This window comes from Cnephaeus nilssonii (assembly GCF_951640355.1).
Source record: "Cnephaeus nilssonii genome assembly, chromosome: 4".
Lineage (NCBI taxonomy): Eukaryota > Metazoa > Chordata > Mammalia > Chiroptera > Vespertilionidae > Cnephaeus > Cnephaeus nilssonii.
The window spans coordinates 44,146,045-44,166,700 of NC_137075.1; the positions used below are offsets into that span (position 1 = coordinate 44,146,045).

Here is a 20,656-nt window from a genome sequence, read left to right on the forward strand (position 1 = left end):
TCACCTATCTACTTGCTATCAATCTCTATTGCTCTATGTAATAAAACTATGTGTCTTCCTCAAGGCCAAGGAACATCACACAATTATTTGTCTTGTGAATTCTGATCAAATTCTAGAAAAACAGTGAACTGACGAGAGTACTACTCAGCATTCTTTCAATTTCAACAGATTAGTTTCCTTTCTGAAGTGTGAAAGTATCTAGCTCTCACAGCTCCTCTTTAGAGAGCAGGCAGAAAAAATATCCTTGCCACTGCCTGCACTGGAGGCACTCACTTACCTTTGGTAGTTCCTTTTTCACAATGCTGAGCCATACTTTCCTGCGACGAGCATTAAGCTGTTCAATGGATAAGTGCTTCTTCTTGATGCCAGGAGGAGGTGCATCATGAGAGAACTTGGCAAAGACTTTGGTCTGGTGGTGGTGGCGACGAGGGGATTCTTCAGAGGAAAGTTCTTCATCCCTTCGCCTTTTTTTCTTCACTTTTTTTAACTTGGCTACAAAAGAAACAGTCTTTCAGAGGTTGCATTTCTTCCCTTCCCCAGGAGATAGCAACAAAACAACCTCATCACTTTAAGAAAATTCAAGGTTCTTTCCTCATTCTACCGGAAGTTAGCAATGTTTATCCGTATATCTATTCAGGCCATGAATCTTCCAAGAGGAAGATCTCACTACCTTGGAAAAGAACACTGGATACTCCCTTTGTTTACATGAAAGAGAAACACAAAATAAAACATAAAAACTGACTTTCTTTTGAACGCAACAACAGGAAAGAAAGTTTATGAAGTATCATGGGCTCAAGTAATGGTCAAACGGAAGAAAACATTTCTACTTGGTAGCAATGTAAGGTAGCTAAAGAGAAACAACAGAGAAAGAAAAAGTGCATTAACTGATATGATGCTAAGACTTGTGAAGAGAAAATTATAAAAGGAACAGAAACCTAATTAGAGGGGGAGGGTGTGAAGAATGAGAAAATAGAGATAAACAAGGAGGATGTGGGAGAAAGAAGGGAAAAAGGCTGAAAAGAATCTTTCTGAGTAGAGTTCATACCTTCAAGGGATATAAAATCTGTCTGTACAGATAATTTAGCATCCCCTTCCTATTTCCTTCCTGATTTCCAGCTGCTGAGAGCTCAGTAAGATAGGAAAGGACATTTCCTGACAAACATGCAAAAATACTACATAGGATCATCAGGAGGTAATTTGTTTTAAACAACTCCATATAGCAACAATTACAACTTATTCCAAACACTTCAGGTTACTCTTCATATTAACTAACTTTTTCCACTCCCAGAGCATTTTCAACATTTGGAGAATGTATAGAAGAAAAAAGGAATAAACTAATTGGAATAAACTAGGAATCCATAGTTCTTATGTCTTCATTATTCTAGAAAAGATCATAAATCAAATACAAAAGAAAGTCAATAGTACTTACAACTAATTAGATAGAGGAGACTAGTGTTTTTCAGATAAAGCAAATTTCTACTACACGGATTATGTTCAAAGTCCAAATGCATCAGGAAGCCATACAAAATCCTGAAACAAAGAATGAGTAAATGTGGAAGGCAGGCCAATATGCTCACCTTTAAGTTTCTTTTCCTCCTTAAATTTCTTTTTTTTAGGTCCAAGTAGGTGACGTTGTTGCTCATAGAAAGGGTCATATGTGGAGAGCAGGCCTGCACTGTAGTACTGGTATTGCTGCAACTGAAGCAAAGACAGATCCTTAGAAAGGCCTACCTATGTTCTACAGCACAGTCTTCAAATCATCTTTACTATAGAAAGCTGAGCCAGAGAAAAACCCTACCTCCTAAATACAGTATTCTTCCCACAAAGAGACCAATAAAGATTTAGTACATCAAAGTGAATTATTTTCTAAACTTCAAATCAAAATGGATTCATTGGCCAAGGACATGCAAGTTGCTGGAAATAATGTCAGAGACGAAAACTCTTCAGGCTTCTGAGTCTCCACCAGAATATTTACTTAGTCCTGACACACACAAGGTAGATCAAAAGTAGGTTTACATTTGTTCATATGAAAAATAAAGCAATTATCTATATATATAAAAGCCTAAGCGACTGTCTGACTGTTCAAACATCTGTCCAGTAGCTATGACATGCAATGACCACCAGGGGGCAGACGCCCCAAACAGTAGCTATGATGCGCATTGACCACCAGGGGGCAGACGCTCAATGCAGAAGCTGTCGAGCTGTGGTGACTTGGCAGCTACGTATCTCGGGTGATGCATCAGAACCAGAGAGGAGGGAGCCCGATTCTGGGGTGTGTCACCCCAGAAACACCCTCTTGCAATCCAAGACCCCTCGGGGGATATCAGAGAGCCAGTTTCAGCCTGATCCCTACAGGTCAGGCAGAGGGACCCCACTGGTACACGAATCCGTGCACCAGGCCTCTAGTTAATAAATAATAATACAAGAATAAATTGTGCTTTTCCTATACATAACTGTAAACCTACTTTTGCCCTACCTTGTATTTGAGGCAAGCAATTCGTTGCAGAAAGATCTCCTCTTGGAATTCATCAATAAGATATAAACCATATTTCTACCACCAATAGATCCTCAGATTTTCCAAGGTTTCTGATGCCCTCTATTCTAGCTTTTAGTCTTATATTTGGTTCGAACAGTCACCAGCCATCCCAATTCTTCAATATTTCAAGTCTTTTCTATCTTCGTCTACCACTAAGGGAGTCTGACAATATTATGAATAGTGCCTATGTTGCCAGAATTATAACATACAAATAATTCCTTTTGTTTTCCAGGGAGTAGTTAATACTTTCAAACATTTCATTTAAATTGACCTCCAAAACTCACATTAATTCCATCACAATTATTATTAATGGATAAATATGAATTAAAATTAAAATTATGTAGTCCAATGTCAAATCTCTTTTCCTGGATTATGGCCAAATGAGTTTTCCAAGAAATTAAACTAGAATAGAAGAGTGACATGGAGAACTATTACAAGGTCACCTGTCAAAGGTCAAAATTAAATGAGCATTCATCAAGCTGTATACTTAAAACCTGTGAACATTTCTGTATGTATGTTTTATTTCAATTCAAAAAACCACAAATAGCCCTACATGGTTTGGCTCAGTGGATAGAGTGTCAGCCTGCACACTGAAGGGTCATGGGTTCAATCTTAGTCAAGGGCACATCCGCAGTGGGGGGCATGCAGGAGGCAGCTGATCAATGGTTCCCTATCATCATTGATGTTTCCATCTCTCTCTCCCTCTCCCTTCCTCTCTGAAATCAATAAAAATGTATTTAAGATAATAATCCTCTCTAATAAAATGGTAATATGCAAATTAACCATCACTCCGCTACATAAGCCACGCCCACCAGCCAAGCCACACCCACCAGCCAATCAGGGTGAGTATGCAAATTAATCCCAATCCAAGATGGTTACAGCCACAGAGAGCAAGGTTTCCCAGGTAACAGAGTAAGCCAAGCTTTCCATAGCCGTTGCAGGCCTAAGCCTCCACTCAAGCTACAAAGTTTCAATTATAGAAGGTAAACAAATTCAAACAAATGGCGGCAGAATGGAGCTTGAGAGAGCAGGCCAGGGTTGCCAGCGGCAACAGGGGAAGCAAAGCTTTCCGCACACCCTGGCCGGGCTCACCCGCTTAAGGCTACAAAGTTTCAATTGTAGAAGGTGAATTAACTGCCACAGAAATGGCTGCCGGAGCCCCAGGCTTGGCTCCGCTCCAGGCTACAAAGTTTCAATTGTAGAAGGAAAATAAATTCCAGATACCAGGGCCTCCCCTTGGGTTGCCAGGGGGCGTGGCCGGCCTGCAAACCACCACAGGCCCCTCGCTCAGGCCGCCCCACGCAACAAGGGAACCCCCACCCTGATCCGGGACACCCTTCAGGGCAAACCAGCTGGCCCCCACCCGTGCACCAGGCCTCTATCCTATGTAATAAAAGAGTAACATACAGATTGATCATCACTGCAACACACAATATAGCTGCCCCCATGTGGTCAAAGATCCTGCCCCCGTGTGGACACAAGATGGCCACCACAAGATGGCCAGCAGGAGAGGGCAGTTGGGAGGCACCCAGCCTGCAAGGGAGGGCAGTTGTGAGGGACCAGGCTTGTAAGGGAGGGCAGTTGGAGGTGATCAACCCTGCAGGAGAGGGCAGTTAGGAGTGACCAGGCTGGCAGAGGAGGGAAGCTGGGGGCAAACAGGCTGGCAGGGGAGCAATTAAGCATCAACCAGGCTGGCAGCAGAGTGGTTAGGGGGTGATCAGGCTGGCAGGCAGAAGCGGTTAGGGGCAATCAGGAAGGCAGGCAGGCAAGCAGTTGGGAGCCAGCAGTCCTGGATTGTGAGAGGGATGTCCCAGATTGGAGAGGGTACAGGCTGGGCTGAGGGACAATCCCCCGCCGTGCACAAATTTCGTGCACCGGGCTTCTAGTAATAATAATAAACCACAAATATTTCAAGCACCAAGTGCATTAACATTGTACCTTAAGGAGGAACTTTTCGTCTTAATCAAAACAGTCAGATATCTTAATGTTTATCACTTCTACAGGCTTATTGCCTTTAGCATATTATCCAAAGTTTTCTGAACTAACTCTGGACCTTAACTAACTGATGTAAAGTTTTTAGATCTTCAAATATGCTACTACCCATTATGTACAAAGTGCTACACTTCTGTCAAAAATCAGAAGGCTTTGCCTGGTTAGCATAGCTCAGTGGTTGAGCATTGACCTATGAATCAGGAGGTCACGGTTCGATTCCCAGTCAGGGCATATGCCTGGGTTACAAACTCAAACCCCAGTGTGGGGCATGCAAGAGGCAATCAATGATTCTCTCTCATCATTGATGTTTCTATCTATCTCTCTCTCTTCCTTCCTCTGTAAAATCAATAAAAATGTTTAAAAAACAAAACAAAACTGTATCAATCTAATGTTAGTATATGAAGAAAATAAGTTTTTTTCAAGATAGGAACATTTTCAAAGAGCAAATGTATTTAAAACAAACAAACAAACAAAAACCCAATAAATTCAAAATGGTGTAGCCACTTTGGAAAATAATCTGGCAGTTCCTTAAAAGGGTAAGCATAAAATTACCATATGACCCAGTGATTCCTAGATATATACCCTAGAGAAATGAAAATACACGTCCATAGCAAAAACTTGAACTCAAATGTTTACGGCAGGACTACTCATAACAGCTTAAAGTAGAAACAACTCACTATTCATAGGTATGATTCATAATAGCCAAAAAGTAAAAAAAAAAAAAAAAAAAAAAAAATCCAATTAGTTCAACTGATGCAAATAAAATACAGTATGTCCATACAATGGAATATTTGGCAATAAAAAGAAGCAAAGTACGGATTTATGCTACAACATAAAATTTGAAAACATTATGCTATGTGAGAGAAGCTGAATACAAAGGACACATGTTTTTCCACTTGTATGAAATATCTAAAATACACACATTTATAGAGACAAGTGGTGAACTGATGACTGACTGCCTGGAGCTGAGAGGAATGGAGAGAATGGGGGGAGGGCAACAGCTAATGGGAATAGGGTCGTTTCAGAGTGAGAAAATACTCTAAATTAGATAGTGATAATAGTTACACAACTCTATGAATATACTAAAAACCACTGAACTGTGTACCTTGTATGGACATGAATTTTTTTGGTGTGTGAAATATATTTCAATAAAGGTATTGTAACCACCACCACCACCACCACCCTATATAATAAAAGCCTAATATACTAAGTGTCCGACCGTTCGTTCAACCGTTCGACCAGTTGCTATGATGCGCACTGACCACCAGGGGGCAGACGCTCCAACCAGTAGGTTAGCTTGCTGCTGGGGTCCAGCCGATTGGGACTGGGCAAGACAGGCTGGACACACCCTGGAGCCCTCCCCCGGACCCTCCCTGGCTCCAATTGTGCACCGGTGGGGTCCCTCGGCCTGGCCTGCACCCTCTTACAATCCAGGACCCCTCAGGGGATGTTGGAGAGCTGGTTTCGGCCTGATCCCTGCAGGCCAGGCTGAGGGACCCCACCAGTGCACAAATCCTCTAGTCTAAATATAAAGTTAAAATGATGTATCTTGAGGCACAGTCACAAGGGTCCTGGCCAGCACAGGCGCAGTGAGTGTGAGCAGCAGTAGGCATGGATGACAAGGAAGAGATATACTGGCTGTAGAAGATTTGTAAGACAATTATGCAGCTGTGCCATGACCGAAGCTACCTGATGATTCAGGATGAGCTGGACCAGACACTAGAGGAGTTCAAGGCCCAGTTTGGGGACAAGCCAAGTGAAGGATGGCCACAGTGCACGAACCTCACGGTGCTAGTGGCCCACAATGACAACCCCACTGACCAGAGGATTGTCTTTTTCCCAGAGGAGCCCAAGGTGGGGATCAAGACCATCAAGGTGTACTGCCACCGCATGCAGGAGGAAAACATCACCCAAGCCCTCATCGTGGTGCAGCAGGGCATGATACCCTCCGCCAAGCAGTTCCTGGTCGACATGGCTCCCAAGTACATCCTGGAACAGTTTCTGCAGCAGGAGCTGCTCATCAACATCACGGAGCACAAGCTGGTCCCAGAGCATGTCAACATGACCAAGGAGGAGGTGACAGAGCTGCTGGGCAGATATAAACTCCCGAGAAAACCAGCTGCCCAGGATCCAGGCTGGAGACCCTGTGGTGCACTACTCTGGGACAAAGCGAGGGCAGGTAGTGAAGATCATCCGGACAAGCAAAACCGCAGGCAGATATATCACCTACCGGCTGGTACAGTAGCCATCCTACCACCTAGCAGCCTCTGGGAGACAGCAAATGGACTGTAGCCACCTTACCCAGGCAGCTGAACTGCTGGCGGTCTGCCCTGCTGTGATCTGCTCAACCCTGGAAATCTACCTGCTGCTCCTCTGGAGCCCAAGGCAGGGTGCGTGCTTGCCTTCCCTGGGCCAAAGGCCCTTGTGGCCTCACACTGACACTGAGCCCCACCTGGGATCCTGTGTAATGATTCCTCAAGAGGACAGGATGCTGAGGAGAGGCCAGTGAGCCAACCAGCAACCAAGATAGTCCTAGGTTCTTTCCCATCCCTGCCAAGCACTCCAAGCTGGATCCCCACAAATGGGACCTGGGTCCGAATCTTCGAGTAAGCCCCACTTCCAGCTTCTGTTCTCCATGCTCCTCTCACAGTGGCCCTATCCTTGACAGGTTGTGCACTCTGAGGTCAGCAGGCAGGGAGATTAAAACACATCTGGATTTGAGTTGGTATTGAAGCTGAGTGTTTTTAAATTAAAGGTGTTTTGAGTAAAAAAAAAAAAAAAAAAAAAAAAAAGTATCTTCAATGAATATAACCCAGAGGGTAAATACCCAGTATGAAGGTCTGCAATGTCTCCTGAAACTCTTACCTCCTTGTCTTTACTATATTTATTCTGGTGAAGTTTCTTATATTTGTGCAGCCGCAGCATGTTATGAAGTTCTTCTCTGTTGAGATTGAGTTCTTCCTCCTCCTCTTCTTCTTCCTCTTCTTCCTCTTCTTCATCATTCTCTTCACTCTGAGAATCTGCCTCACTGGATTCATCACTTAGCAGAATGTTCTGAAAAAGGGAGAAAATGGAACTTCCACTTTGAAACAATTCCTTTTACAATACAATAATTTTTTAATTGAATTTATTGGGGTGATATTGGTTAATAAAATTATATAGATTTCAAGTGTATAATTCTGTAATACATCATCTGTATATATTGTACTGTGTGTTCACCACCCCAAGAAAACAAAAGCATTTTTTTCCAGATCCTAAAACAATGACAAAAATTGCTGGAGGGCAGTCATTCCAGTTTCCCTTATACTATTCTTTGCCAATCCAACTGAAAAACAAAAGGATACCCATTAAACCCAGTACACATAAATTAAAGAGCACTAAAACATGGGAAATGCTATAAACGTCAACAAAGCTAGATTTTACTAACTACTTACACTATATATACGATGGTTTAACTAAATGTCAAATACCAAAGCAAAACCAAAACCAAAAAAAAGCTATCTATATATATAAAAGCCTAAGTGACAGGCCAACCAGCCAACCAGTAACTATGACGCACACTGACCACCAGGGGGCAGACACTCAATACAGGAGCTGCCAAGCTGCGGTGACTTGGCAGCTGCGGTTCTCGGGTAACCCAGAACCAGAGAGAAGGGAGCCCAATTCTGGGGTGCGTCACCCGAGAACCGCCCTCTCGCAATCCGGGACCCCTTGGGAGATATCAGAAAGCTGGTTTCAGCCCAATCCCCGCAAGCCAGACCAAGGGACCCCGCTGATGCACGAATCCATGCACCGGGCCTCTAGCCCATTGGCTCCCCACCAGGCCTCCAGCCCATTGCAGAGGTCGTGGATCGGGCCCTTACAGAAACTTTTCAACTCGATTAGCTAAATGATGAGACGTGCAGGACCTATTGGCTGCGGCCCCGACATCTAAAGCCCATGCTGGCCCACCCGCTTAATATCAATTTCCAGTGGAGGCAGTGAATTTTCCCACTACCACTCTCAGCTGGGAAACCGGCCGTGGCTCCCGTCCTTCCAGTAGCGCCAGCAGGCAACCTCTAGGGAAGGAAGGAGGCAAAGGAGCAGTTCAAGTGGGAAGAAGGAGGTTCCCACCGCCACAGGACTCCACTTGGGTGGAAGGGCCTGGCCGGGGAAGCCTGACATTGAGCAGGGTCCTGCCCTAAGCTGACTAGATTCCAGGCTTAGTAAATCCTGTTTGCTAAATAACTGCATTTTGAAGCTAAATGCCCACAAGTCGTCAGTTACCTTGAAACGTAGGGTAAAGTGAGATGAAAGATACGAGACAGATATAGAAAGTGACATAATATTGGGAGAAGAAAGGAGGGAGCCTGATTCCGGGGTGCGTCACTCAAGAACCGCCCTCTCGCAATCTGGGACCCTCGGGGGATGTAGAGAGATGGTTTCAGCCCCATCCCTGCAGGCCAGGCCAAGGGACCCCACCAGTGCAAAAATCCATGCACCGGGCCACTAGTAGGATATAAAAGAATATAGAAAGCAAGCTGTGATGGCTAATAAAGAAACAATCCCCAAATTCATTCATGAATGGATAAACAAAATGTGGTATTATACAGATAATCAAATATTATTCATCAATAAAAAGGAATAAAGTACTGATATGTGCCACAACATGAATGAAGTTTGAAAATGTTATGCTAAGTGAAAGAAGCCAGACACAAAAGGCAACATATTATATGATTCTGTTTATATGAAATGTCCAGAAGAGGCAAATCCATACAGACAGAAAATAGATTAGTGGTTGCCAGAGGCTGAGGATGTAGAGAATGGGGAGAAAATGCTAATGAGTACAGAGGTTTCTTTCTGGAGTGATGAAAATATTTTATTGGACAGTGATGATTGATGCACAAAACTTTATGAATATACCAGAAATCACTAAATCATACACTTTAAAGGGGTACATTTTATGGCATGAGAATTTTATCTTGATTTTTTATTTTTTATTTTTTTTTTAATATATTTTATTGATTTATTACAGTGAGGAAGAGAGAGGGATAGAGAGTTAGAAACATCGATGAGAGAGAAACATCGACCAGCTGCCTCTTGCACACCCCTACTGGGGATGTGCCCGCAACCAAGGTACATGCCCTTGACCGGAATCGAACCTGGGACCTTTCAGTCTGCAGGCCGACGCTCTATCCATTGAGCCAAACCGGTTTCGGCTTATCTTGATTTTTTAAAATGTGATGGCTAGCCCTAGCCAGTTTGGCTCAGTGGATAGAGCATCAGCCTGCGGACTGAAGGATCCCGGGTTCGATTCCAGTCCAGGGCACATGCCTGGGTTGTGCGCTCGATCCCCAGTAGGGGTTGTGCAGGAGGCAGCCAATCAATGATTCTCTCTCATCATTGATGTTTCTATCTCTCTCTCCCTCTCCCTTCCTCTCAAAAATCAATAAAAATATCTATTTTTAAAAAGTGGTGGCTAAACAAAGATTTCTGCATTCCCAAAAGCTTAAAGCCTCACTGATCTGAAACAAATCTGGACTTTTGCACTTGAGTTTTTAAAAGGGCCTATTGATAATAAAAGAATACCTTTAAGTTACTTTCCATTCTTCTATTGATAATAACAAAAGAATACTTTTAAGTTACTTTCCATTCTTCACAAGAGAAGTATGAGATAGAGAAAAACTAGTTTCAATAGAAGAAATGCTATCCTTAACTCAGTTTGGCCAATGACAGTAATATTGTAAGCGTCTTAACCATACTGTGCCACTCTCTTGCTTATAAAGACTCCAATAACTTACTACTGTAACTAGAGTAAAATACAAATTCCTTGACATGGTGTACAAAGGCCCTAAGTGATCAGGTTCTCTAACCTCATCTTCTACCATCCCCTTATTCACTGTCCTCCAGGTATAGGAGTCTTCTTTCTCCCTCAAACATACTGAGTTGCTTCCTTTCTCAGAACTTTTACAGTTATTCCTTCTGATTGAAATGCTCACATCTTAAACCTTTACATAGTTCTCTCTGATCACTGAGAAATTGTTAAAATGTTACTTCTTTAAAGCCATATTTATTTATTTGTTTACAGGCTTACTCACTGCCTCCCTCCGTTAGAATGTAAGCTCCACAGGGTAGGAATCCTGTCTATGAACAACAGTATCTGGCACATAGGATGCACTTAATCAACACTTGGCGAGTGAGTAAACTACTCAAGGACAGATGAAAAGTAGATTAAATATCCCGATTACAATGTGAGCCAGTGAGGGCAAGAATCTTATCTAAGACTAGAGGCCTGGTGCACGAAATTCGTGCACTTGGGGGGAGGGTCCCTCAGCCTGGCCTGCGCCCTCTGGCAGTCCAGGAGCCCTTGGGGGATGTTCAACGGACGGCAGTTGGACATCCTCAGCGCTGCCACGGCGGTGGGAGAGACTCCCGCCACCGCAGCTGCTCTCACCAGCCGTGAGCCAGCCTTCTGGCTGAGCTGAGCTCCCCCTTTGGGAGTGCACTGACCACCAGGGGGCAGCTCCTGTGTTGAGCGTCTGCCCCCTGGTGGTCAGTGTGTGTCAAAGCAACTGGTCATTCTGCTGTTCAGTCTATTTGCATATTAGCCTTTTATTATATAGGATGGTCTTTGGTTGATTACCTCCCGCCCGCCCACCCACCCACAATCGGGGTAGGGGAGGGACACGGGAGGTTGGCCAGCCAGGGAGAGATCACGGGAGGGCTCCAGGGCATGTCCGGCCCATCTTGCTCAGTCCCAACCAGCCGGACCTCAGCAGCAAGCTAACCTACCAGTTGGAGCGTCTACCCCCTGGTGGTCAGCGCACGTCATAGCAAGTGATCGAACTCCCAGTCTCCCAGTCGAACTCCCAAGGGGACACTTTGCATATTAGCCTCTTATATATATATAGATATTTGTACTCAACAATGTTTACTAAAACAAACTTCATTGTGTCTTTTAGATCCTTCTCTATAATCTCTTCAAAAAACCACACCCAGAAAAAAGACTCATGTGTATAAAAATTTCTGCCAATGTGCCAGAATGCATCAATATCTTTCCCTTTTACTTATTGTTAATAGGTTATTTGAATTCTAAACATTCTGTCTTCTCTTACCTTTAGCCACTTCCTGCTTTTCTTCAACTTTGAGAAATTATATAAATTCCCTTTGTCAGATTTTGATTCTGTGTAAAGAAATATAAAGAATAATAAAATGAAAGGATGACTACCCCCAAAGAACTGATAGTCCAAAGAGGGATCTCACACCACACTGACCTGACTGTAGAACTCCATTCAATGAGTACGTGTTTAACATTCCAGAACTGCTTGCTCCAGAAGTTTCACCAAGCAATGAATTTGGAGGTTCTTCCTTAACTTGTATTAAGGGATCCCCAGACTGGGGCAATAAAGGATTACTGTCATCCAGTCCATCTTCACTTTCATCACTAGAAATTAAAGAATGGTGAATCCACAATCAGGGCTGACCCAGCAAAATATTATAATTTATGGTTAGTAGACTGAACATTTTATAGGAGAAATTGATCATTTGAAAAAGTTCAGTTTTATTTGAAAGGAAATATATCAAACATGCTAAAAATCATGAAGTATTTTAACCCTAAAATCTACAGTGAAAATGGGAATCAGAAATATGACTAAACATCATAGTAGGAAGATGGACTAACATACCTAGAAATATTCCTGTTGAAGATGGCTGATGTCTGTCGCAGGAAATGGTCCAACCGGAGGGCCCTCTCCAGGTACTGAAGATAGAGGGGCTTTGCCAGCTCAGTGCAGCCGCCATCGTCCCCGGCACCCAACTCCGAGGCCATAGAACAAATCTGTCTTCATGCACAAGGGTCTCTGCTTGCACGGCTATAGAATGGAGGTAAATAGTGAAAAATGAAATACTATTGTTGTCCCGTTATCATAACTGTTTTTTATAAAATGTCAAAAAAAATCAAACCTTGTCCATAGAAAGATCATTATAAAGCTCACAATAGGCACTGCCTTCTAATGCAAAGGTAGAAGTTAAAAGGATGAGAACATCAAAATACAGAAAAAAAATGTCATATGTCACAATGAAAATTCACACTACACTTCTTTGAAATAGTACCTTACAATTTATACCCATTTCTCTTTGCCCTACAATGAACAATTACTAACATTAATCCAAATCTATACCACAAGCTCACTGTTATACACCTCACATCACCTTCAACAGCTGCTCCCTTTTTTTTTCACTTTACATTTACATTTGTTCATATGTGTGACGTATTCCATTTACAAGAGATTAGATATATTGGCAGAGTATTTTACATCCCTTGTAGACATGCCACGAAGTACAAGATTTAGAAATGATTTAGAAAACTGGAGCAAAAAGAATGAAAGTGAGGACAAGAGACATAGTATAGCCTGAGCATTCTCTTTGCTACTTTAAGTTGTTAAAGACAATGTTAGAGACAGAATATATTCATTAGAGAAACAATCAGTGTAACGATTTTCCATCTTTAAAAATTAAGAGGTTGAGCCAGGATTAAATAATAAGATAATATAGAGCAATTAGATTATCCTCTGATATACAATGAGTACTCAATGTTTTAAAAGTACATGATCTATGCATAACCCATTGTCACAGACAATAATGTGGTGAAGGTCTAAGGGGGCAGGGGTAGGTTGGAGGGGGTCAATGGGGGAAAAAAAAGGGAACATCTGTAATACTTTCAACAATAAATTTAAAAATAAATTTCATTATCCAACAAACTCAGGTATATACTTTCAAAGAAACCTTAGTATCTTTTTTAAAATACATATTTGTTTTATTGATTTCAGAGAGGAAAAGGGAGGGAAAGAGAAATAGAAACATCAATAATGAGAATCATCGATCAGCCGTCTCCTGCATGCCCCCCCCCAGGAGGTCACAGTTCAATTCCTGGCCAGGGCACATGCCCGGGTGGTGGGCTTGATCCCCAGTAGGGGGCATGCAGGAGACAGCCGATGGATGATTCTCTCTCATCATTGATGTTTCTCTCTCTCTCTTCCTCTCCCTTCCTCTATGAAATCAATAAATATATATATATATTTTTTAAAAAAGAACACCTTTCTCAAATTATTCAAAAAAATTCAAAAGGAGGATAGACTTCCAAGATCTTTTATGAGGCCAGCATTATCCTAACTCCAAAATCAGATAAAAATACTACCAAGAAAGAAAACTATATAGCCAATATCCCTGATGAACACAGATGCTAAAATCCTAAACAAAATATTAGCAAACCAGATCTAGCAATACATTAAAAGGATTATACACCATACCAAATAGAATTTATTCTGGGGATGCAAGATTGGTATAATATTCACAAATCAATAAATGTAATACATTACATAAACAAAATCAAGGATAAAAATCACATGATCATATCATTAGATGCAGAAAAAACATTTGATAAAATCCAGCAACCATTTTGATAAAAACTCTTAGCAAAGTGGTAATAGATTATACCCTCAACATAATAAAGGCCACCACATATGACAAACCCAAAGCCTACATCATACTCAATGGGCAAAATCTAAAAGCATTTTCCTTAAGATCAAGAACAAGACAGAGATGTCCACTTTCACCACTCTTATTCAACATAGCACTGGAAGTACAAGCCATAGCAGTCAGATAAGAAGAAATAAAAGGCACCCAAATTTGAAAGAAGAAAGTAAAACTGTCATTATTTGCAGATGACGTGATATTACACATAGAAAACCCTAAAAGAGTCCACTAAAAAACTGTAGATCTAATAAATGAATTTGGCAAGTAGCAGGATACAAAATTAATATTCAGAAATTGGTGGCTTTTTTTTGAGGATTAAAAATAATAAAAATTTTTATTTTAAAAGGTAACAATTTATACATCCTTATAAAAGAAGTGGTAACATTTTACCAATGTAAAACATCACAGAATTCAAATCACAGTTTGGATCTTCAAGATTCAAGTGTTGTATCCCATTAAGTAAAATGTGGTCAGTTTTAAGATAAAAATTCCTCCTCTGGATATCCTGTTCTCAATCAAGTCTTTCTTTATCACCATCCTCTCACACAGTAGGATAGCTAGCCACGGAGGCGATTCCACAGTGGTTGTTCCGGTCTTTGGCCATCTTTATGTAGCCATTCTTGCCCCAAGCTTTACCCCAGATGTTCTTGACAATCCAATATTTATTGTTACTTGATTCTTCTCCTTCAAAGCCATAGCCAACCACCAGTACACCATGATCTAGATCTACGCTGCTCCAGTGCCGCTCATAATAAATGCCATCTTCATAGAACCAAAAGCTAAGATGGCTTGCATCCATAGCAACAGAGATGGGCCCCACAGTTGCCACTGCCTTCATGAGGGCACTCTCCTGCTCAGGGATGTCCACGAAGCCAGTGTCATTGGCAACAGAATCCTCGGGCCTGTATTTGCAGGGTCCAACCTTTGCACGATATGGATAGGACTCCTCTGAGTCCAGGCATCCATTGGACTTCACATACTGGAAGGCATTATCCATTAGGCCACCACTGCAGCCCTCATTGCCTTGAGCCTGAGAGCAGTCCACAAGGTTCTGCTCACTCAATGAGATAAGTCTGCCAGTTTTCCGGAATATCTATCCTTCAAGGGCATCAGTTGCACTAACTGCCCAACAAGAACCACAGTGACCCTGGTTCTTCGTGGGAGTTACATAGCCTTCTTTTCTCCAATCCACAGTTGGGGGGATTTCAGCAACGTAAGGTTCCCAGAACACTCTCCTTTTCTTGTGCTTCTGTTTTTGATGGCCATTCATCACCTACTGAATTCTTTGTTGGTCATGTCACCAAAAGCATTCATTGCCAAGGTGAAGCTCTGTCTCCCTAGGTTGTATTCCTGGTTGTGCAGGTCAATCATTTTCATATTCTTCTCCCACCCTGTTCTCCTCCATCCTTCTTCATTCGAGCCATATAGCTTACTGTGTGTTGCCTTCCATCGGTGCCATTGTGCCTCTAAACTTCCATCAACTTTTGGAGAAGCTGAAGCTATTCCTAAGTAAAGGGCAATCAAGAAGAATGAAGGATTCATGTTTCAAAACCTTCGGGAGCGCAGCAGAGCAGGCACAGTCAGCACGTACTGGTCCAGGATCTCCCATCAGTGGCATTTTTATACACCAATAATGAACTATCAGAAAGATATTAAGAAAACAATGCAGCCCTAGCTGGTTTTGCTCAGTGGATAGAGCGTCAGCCTGCGGACTAAAGGGTCCCAGGTTCAATTCTGGTCCAGGGCACATGCCGAGTTGCGGGCTTGATCCCCAGTGGGGGACGTGCAGGAGGCAGCCAATCAATGATTCTCTCTCATCATGGATGTTTCTATTTCTCTTCCCCTCTCCCTTCCTCTCTGAAATTAATAAAGATATTTTTTTAAAGAAAGAAAGAAAATAATCCAATTTACTATTGCAACAACAACAAAAAAGGTACATAGGAATAAATTTAACCAAGGAGATAAAAGGCATATACTCGGAAAATTATAAGACACTGAAGAAAGAAATTGAAAAAGATACAAATAAATGGAAATATACACTGTGCTCATATATAGGAAGAATTAACATCATTAAAATGTTTATAATACCCTAAGCAATCTATAATTCAATGCAATCCCTATCAAAATACCAATAGCATTTTTCACAGAACCAGATAAATAATCCTAAAATTTAGATGGAATCACAAAAGACAGCAAATAATAGCCACAGCAATCTTGAGAAAGAAGAACAAAGTTGGAGGTATCATGAGACCTGATTGATATCAAACTATACTACAAGGCTCTAGTAATCGAAATAGCATGGTAACGGTTTTAGAAACAGACACATAGATGAATGGAACAGAACAGAGAGACCAGAAATAAACCCATTTCTATAAGGTCAATTAATATTTGACAAAGGAGGCAAGAACATACAATGGAGTAAAGACGGTCTCTTTAATAAATGGTGCTAGGGAAACTGAACAGATACATGCAAAAAAATCAAACTAGACCACCAACTTATACCATACACAAGAATAAACTCAAAATGGGTTAAAGACTTAAATATAAGTCATAAGACTATAAAAATCCTAGAAGAAAACATAGGCAGTAAAATTTCAGGTATTTCTTGTAGCAATATTTAATTCAGGAAAGGATGACTATGTATGACTGTTACACCATGGTAAATGTTATGTGAGAAATTTGTAGCTCCTATTCATTATTTACAAATATTTATATCTTTATTTCTCCACAGGCAAGAGAAACAAAGGAAAAAATAAACAAACGGGACTAAACTAAAAAGCTTACAGCCCAGACCAGTTTGGCTCAGTGGATAGAGCATTAGCCTGCGGACTTAAGGGACTCGGGTTCAATTCCGGTCAAGGACATGTACCTTGGTTGTGGGCACATACCCAGTGGGGAGTGTGCAGGAGGCAGCTGATCAATGTTTCTCTCTCATCGATGTTTCTGACTCTCTATCCCTCTCCCTTCCTCTCTGTAAAAAAAAATCAATAAAATATTTTTTTTAAAAAAAAGCTTTTGCACAGCAAAAAAACCATTGGCAAAATAAAAAGGGAACCCACTGAATATATTTGCCAATGATACTTCTGAAAGGGGTTAATTTCCAAAATACATAAAGAATTATACAACTCAACATCAAGAAGACAAACAACCCAGTTTAAAAATGGGCAAAGGACCTAAATAGAAACTTCTCCAGGGAACATACAGATGGCCAAGAGACATATGAAAAAAATGCTCAATGTGACTAATCATCAGAGAGATGCAAATTAAAACCACAATGAGATATCACCTCCCACCAATCAGAATGGCTATCACTAATAAATAAACAAGTGCTGGCGAGGATGTGGAGAAAAGGGAACCCTCATGCACTGCTGGTGGGAATGAAGACTGTAGCAGCCACTGTGGAAAACAAGTAGTTTCCTCAAAAAATTAAAAATGGAACTGCCGTTTGACTTCTGGGAATATATCCAAAGAAACCCAAAATACTAATTGGAAAGAATATGTGCATCCCTATGTTCACTGCAGTGTTATTTACAACTAGAGGCCTGTGCACTGGTGGGGTCTCTCAGCCTGGCCTGGGCCCTCTTGCAATCCAGGACCCCTCGGGGGATGTCAGACTGTGGGTTTTGGCACGATCTCCGCAGGCCAATCCGAGGGACCCCACCGGTGCACAAATCTGTGCACCAGGCCTCTAGTATGCATATAAGATCTTTGTTAATCTCTTGCTGCCCTCCCCCTCTCCCCCCTTCCAATATTCATCAGTCTGTTCCATGTTTCCATGCCTGTGCATTGAGTGTCTGCCCCCTGGTGGTCAGTGCACGTCATAGTACCAAACGGTCCAACGGTCACTTAGGCTTTATATAGATAGATAGCCAAGATCTGGAAAGAGCGCCAATGCCCAACAGTAGATGAGTGGATAAAAAAGCTGTGGTACATTTACACAATGGAATACTACTCAGCCATTTAAAAAAAAAAAAAAGGAAATCTTACCTTTTGCAACAGCATGGATGGACCTAGAGATTATAATGCTAAGTGAAATAAGCCAGTCAAAGACAAATACCATATGATATGACCTCACTTATATTTGGAATCTAATGAACAAAATAAACTGACAAACAAATAAATTGAAACAGAGGCATGGATACACAAAACAGACTGACAGCTGTCAGAGGGGATGGGGGCGGGGACTCTACATCGCATAGACACAGACAATAGTGTGGTATTGGCCAGAGGGAAAGAGGGATGTAGGTAGGTGGAGGTGGACAAAGGGGGAGGGAAATGGGGACAGAAAAAGACTTTTCTTGCCATTGTGGGCACAATGCATGGTTTTTTGTTGTTTTTAATTCTTTGTTTAAAGTATTACATGTCTCTTTTTCCCCCCACTGACCTCTCCCCAGCCACTTCCACCCCCAGCACATGCTCTCACCCCCCTACTGTCTGTGACCATGGGTTATGCTTATATGCATGCATACAAATCCTTTGGTTTGTGCACATGATGTTTTACTAAGTTGTACACTTGAAACCTGTATGATTATGCAAACCAATATCACCCCAATAAATTCAATTTAAAAAAATAAGTAGCCCTAACCGGTTTGGCTCAGTGTAAAGAGCGTAGGCCTGCGGACTAAAAGGTCCCAGGTTCGATTCCGGTCAAGGGCATGTACCTTGGTTGCGGGCACATCCCCAGTAGGAGGTGTGCAGGAGGCAGCTGATCGATGTTTCTCTCTCATCGATGTTTCTAACTCTCTATCCCTCTCTATTCCTCTCTGTGAAAAAATCAATAAAATATATATTTTTTAAAATAAGTACACGCAAAGTCACTTAAGAGATGTAGAAAGTGCCATGAGAGTTCAAGAAAAAATGATTATGTATGTGTTACACCATATTAAATGTTATGAGAAATTTGTAACTCCTACTGATTGCATTATTTACAAATATTTACATCTTTAAAATTTTTTTAAATATTTTTGTATTGATATTTAGAGACAAAGGAAGGGAGAGGGATATAAAGATAGAAACATCAATGAGAGAGAAACATCTTTGATTGGCTGTCTCCTGCACAACTCCCTACTGGAGATTGAGCCCACAACCTGGGGCCTGTGCCTTGCCCAGGAATTGAACCATGACCTCCTGGTTCATAGGTTAATGCTCAACCACTGAGCTACACTAGCAGGGCACAAATATTTTACATCTTTTGATGAGGAAACTGCAGGTTAGGCTTCTAGGTATGTATGACCAAAATAATAATAAATGAAAAGCCAGATGAATATGATAAAACAAAATTTAAAGCTTCCAACTTCCCACTAAGAAATACCCAGTCCAAATGGCTCCACTGGTGAATTTTATCAAACATTTAAAGTAGAATTAGTACCAATCAATCACAAATTCTTCCAAATAACTGAAGAGAAAAGAACACTTGCCACATTATTCTATGACTCTGGTATTACTCTCATTCCAAAACCAGACAAAGACATCACAATAAAACTATAGGCTAATATCCCTTATAATATAGGTTTTTTAAATCCTCAACAAAATATTAACAGTTCCAGCAACATGTAAAAAGGAATATACACTGAGTATATTACCAAGTAGAATTTATACTACAAATGCAAGGCTGGTATAACAGCTACAAATCAATCAATCAATATACTACACCACATTAACAGAACAGAGGATAAAACTCATTTAATTATCTCAAGTCTCAAAAAATGATTTGACAAAATCCAATACCATTTCAAAATAAAAACACTCAATAAACAAGGAACAGAAGGGAATTCCCTCAACCTATTAGAGCATCTATGAAAAATTCACAGCTAACATCATAATCAAAGACAGAATGCTATCCCCCTTAAGATCAGAAACAAGATGAGGTCCACTTTTACAACTTCTATTCAAAATTGTACCAAAGTTCTAGTCAGGGCAAAAAAGAAAAAGAAAAAAGATGCCGAAACCGGTTTGGCTCAGTGGATAGAGCGTCGGTCTGCGGACTGAAAGGTCTCAGGTTCGATTCCGGTCAAAGGCATGTACATTGGTTGCGGGCACATCCCCTGTTAGGGGGTGTGCAGGAGGCAGCTGGTCGATGTTTCTCTCTCATCAATGTTTCTAGCTCTCTATCCCTCTCCCTTCCTCTCTGTAAAAAATCAATAAAATATTTAAAAAAAGAAAAAGAAAAAGAAAAAAGAAACAAAAGTCATCCAGATTGGAAAAAAGAAAACTATAGTTATAGATGACATGATCTTGTATACAATCCTAAAGAATGCACTAAAAATGATTAAAATAAACAAGTTCAATAATCTTTTAGGGTACAAGATAAATATACAAAAATCAATTATGGAGGGAAAAACAAGATGGCGGCATAGGTTAAACACCTAACCTACAGCCGGGCACAACAATATCAAAAACACAACTAAAAGTCAAAACGGACATCATCCAGAACCACAGGAAAGCTGGCTGACTGAAATGCCCACAATTAGAAGGAAAAAGAAAACCACAAGGAAAATCAGAGAAGCCGTAAAAGCTTGAGGTATGGAGACACAGGCGGAGACACGAGCCCGCGCGCGTGCGGGGAAGACGGAGCCGGAGAGGAAGGGGCGGCTGATGGCCTGGCTGGCGTTCTCT

At 41.4% G+C, this 20,656-nt stretch overlaps 1 protein-coding gene and 2 pseudogenes across 3 annotated transcripts in view; 1 reads left to right on the plus strand and 2 right to left on the minus strand.

The window, feature by feature from the left end:
• The window catches only part of INO80 (INO80 complex ATPase subunit), a 171,031-nt gene that overhangs the window by 118,794 nt on the left and 31,581 nt on the right, over window positions 1-20,656 (minus strand). The window contains exons 2-7 of the mRNA XM_079768167.1: window positions 12,193-12,378; window positions 11,782-11,951; window positions 11,623-11,690; window positions 7,394-7,582; window positions 1,578-1,698; window positions 278-492 (exon numbers count right to left, since the gene is read on the minus strand). Of these exons, the coding sequence (XP_079624293.1) occupies window positions 278-492; window positions 1,578-1,698; window positions 7,394-7,582; window positions 11,623-11,690; window positions 11,782-11,951; window positions 12,193-12,335 (906 nt within the window). The 5' untranslated portion in view covers window positions 12,336-12,378. The remainder of the gene's footprint in view (window positions 1-277; window positions 493-1,577; window positions 1,699-7,393; window positions 7,583-11,622; window positions 11,691-11,781; window positions 11,952-12,192; window positions 12,379-20,656) is intronic.
• LOC307097904 (DNA-directed RNA polymerases I, II, and III subunit RPABC1-like) lies at window positions 3,980-7,382 on the plus strand (annotated as a pseudogene). The gene has a single exon. The product of its transcript is annotated as a DNA-directed RNA polymerases I, II, and III subunit RPABC1-like (transcript).
• On the minus strand, window positions 12,783-18,747 carry LOC307098594 (cathepsin L2-like; annotated as a pseudogene). The gene has a single exon. The product of its transcript is annotated as a cathepsin L2-like (transcript).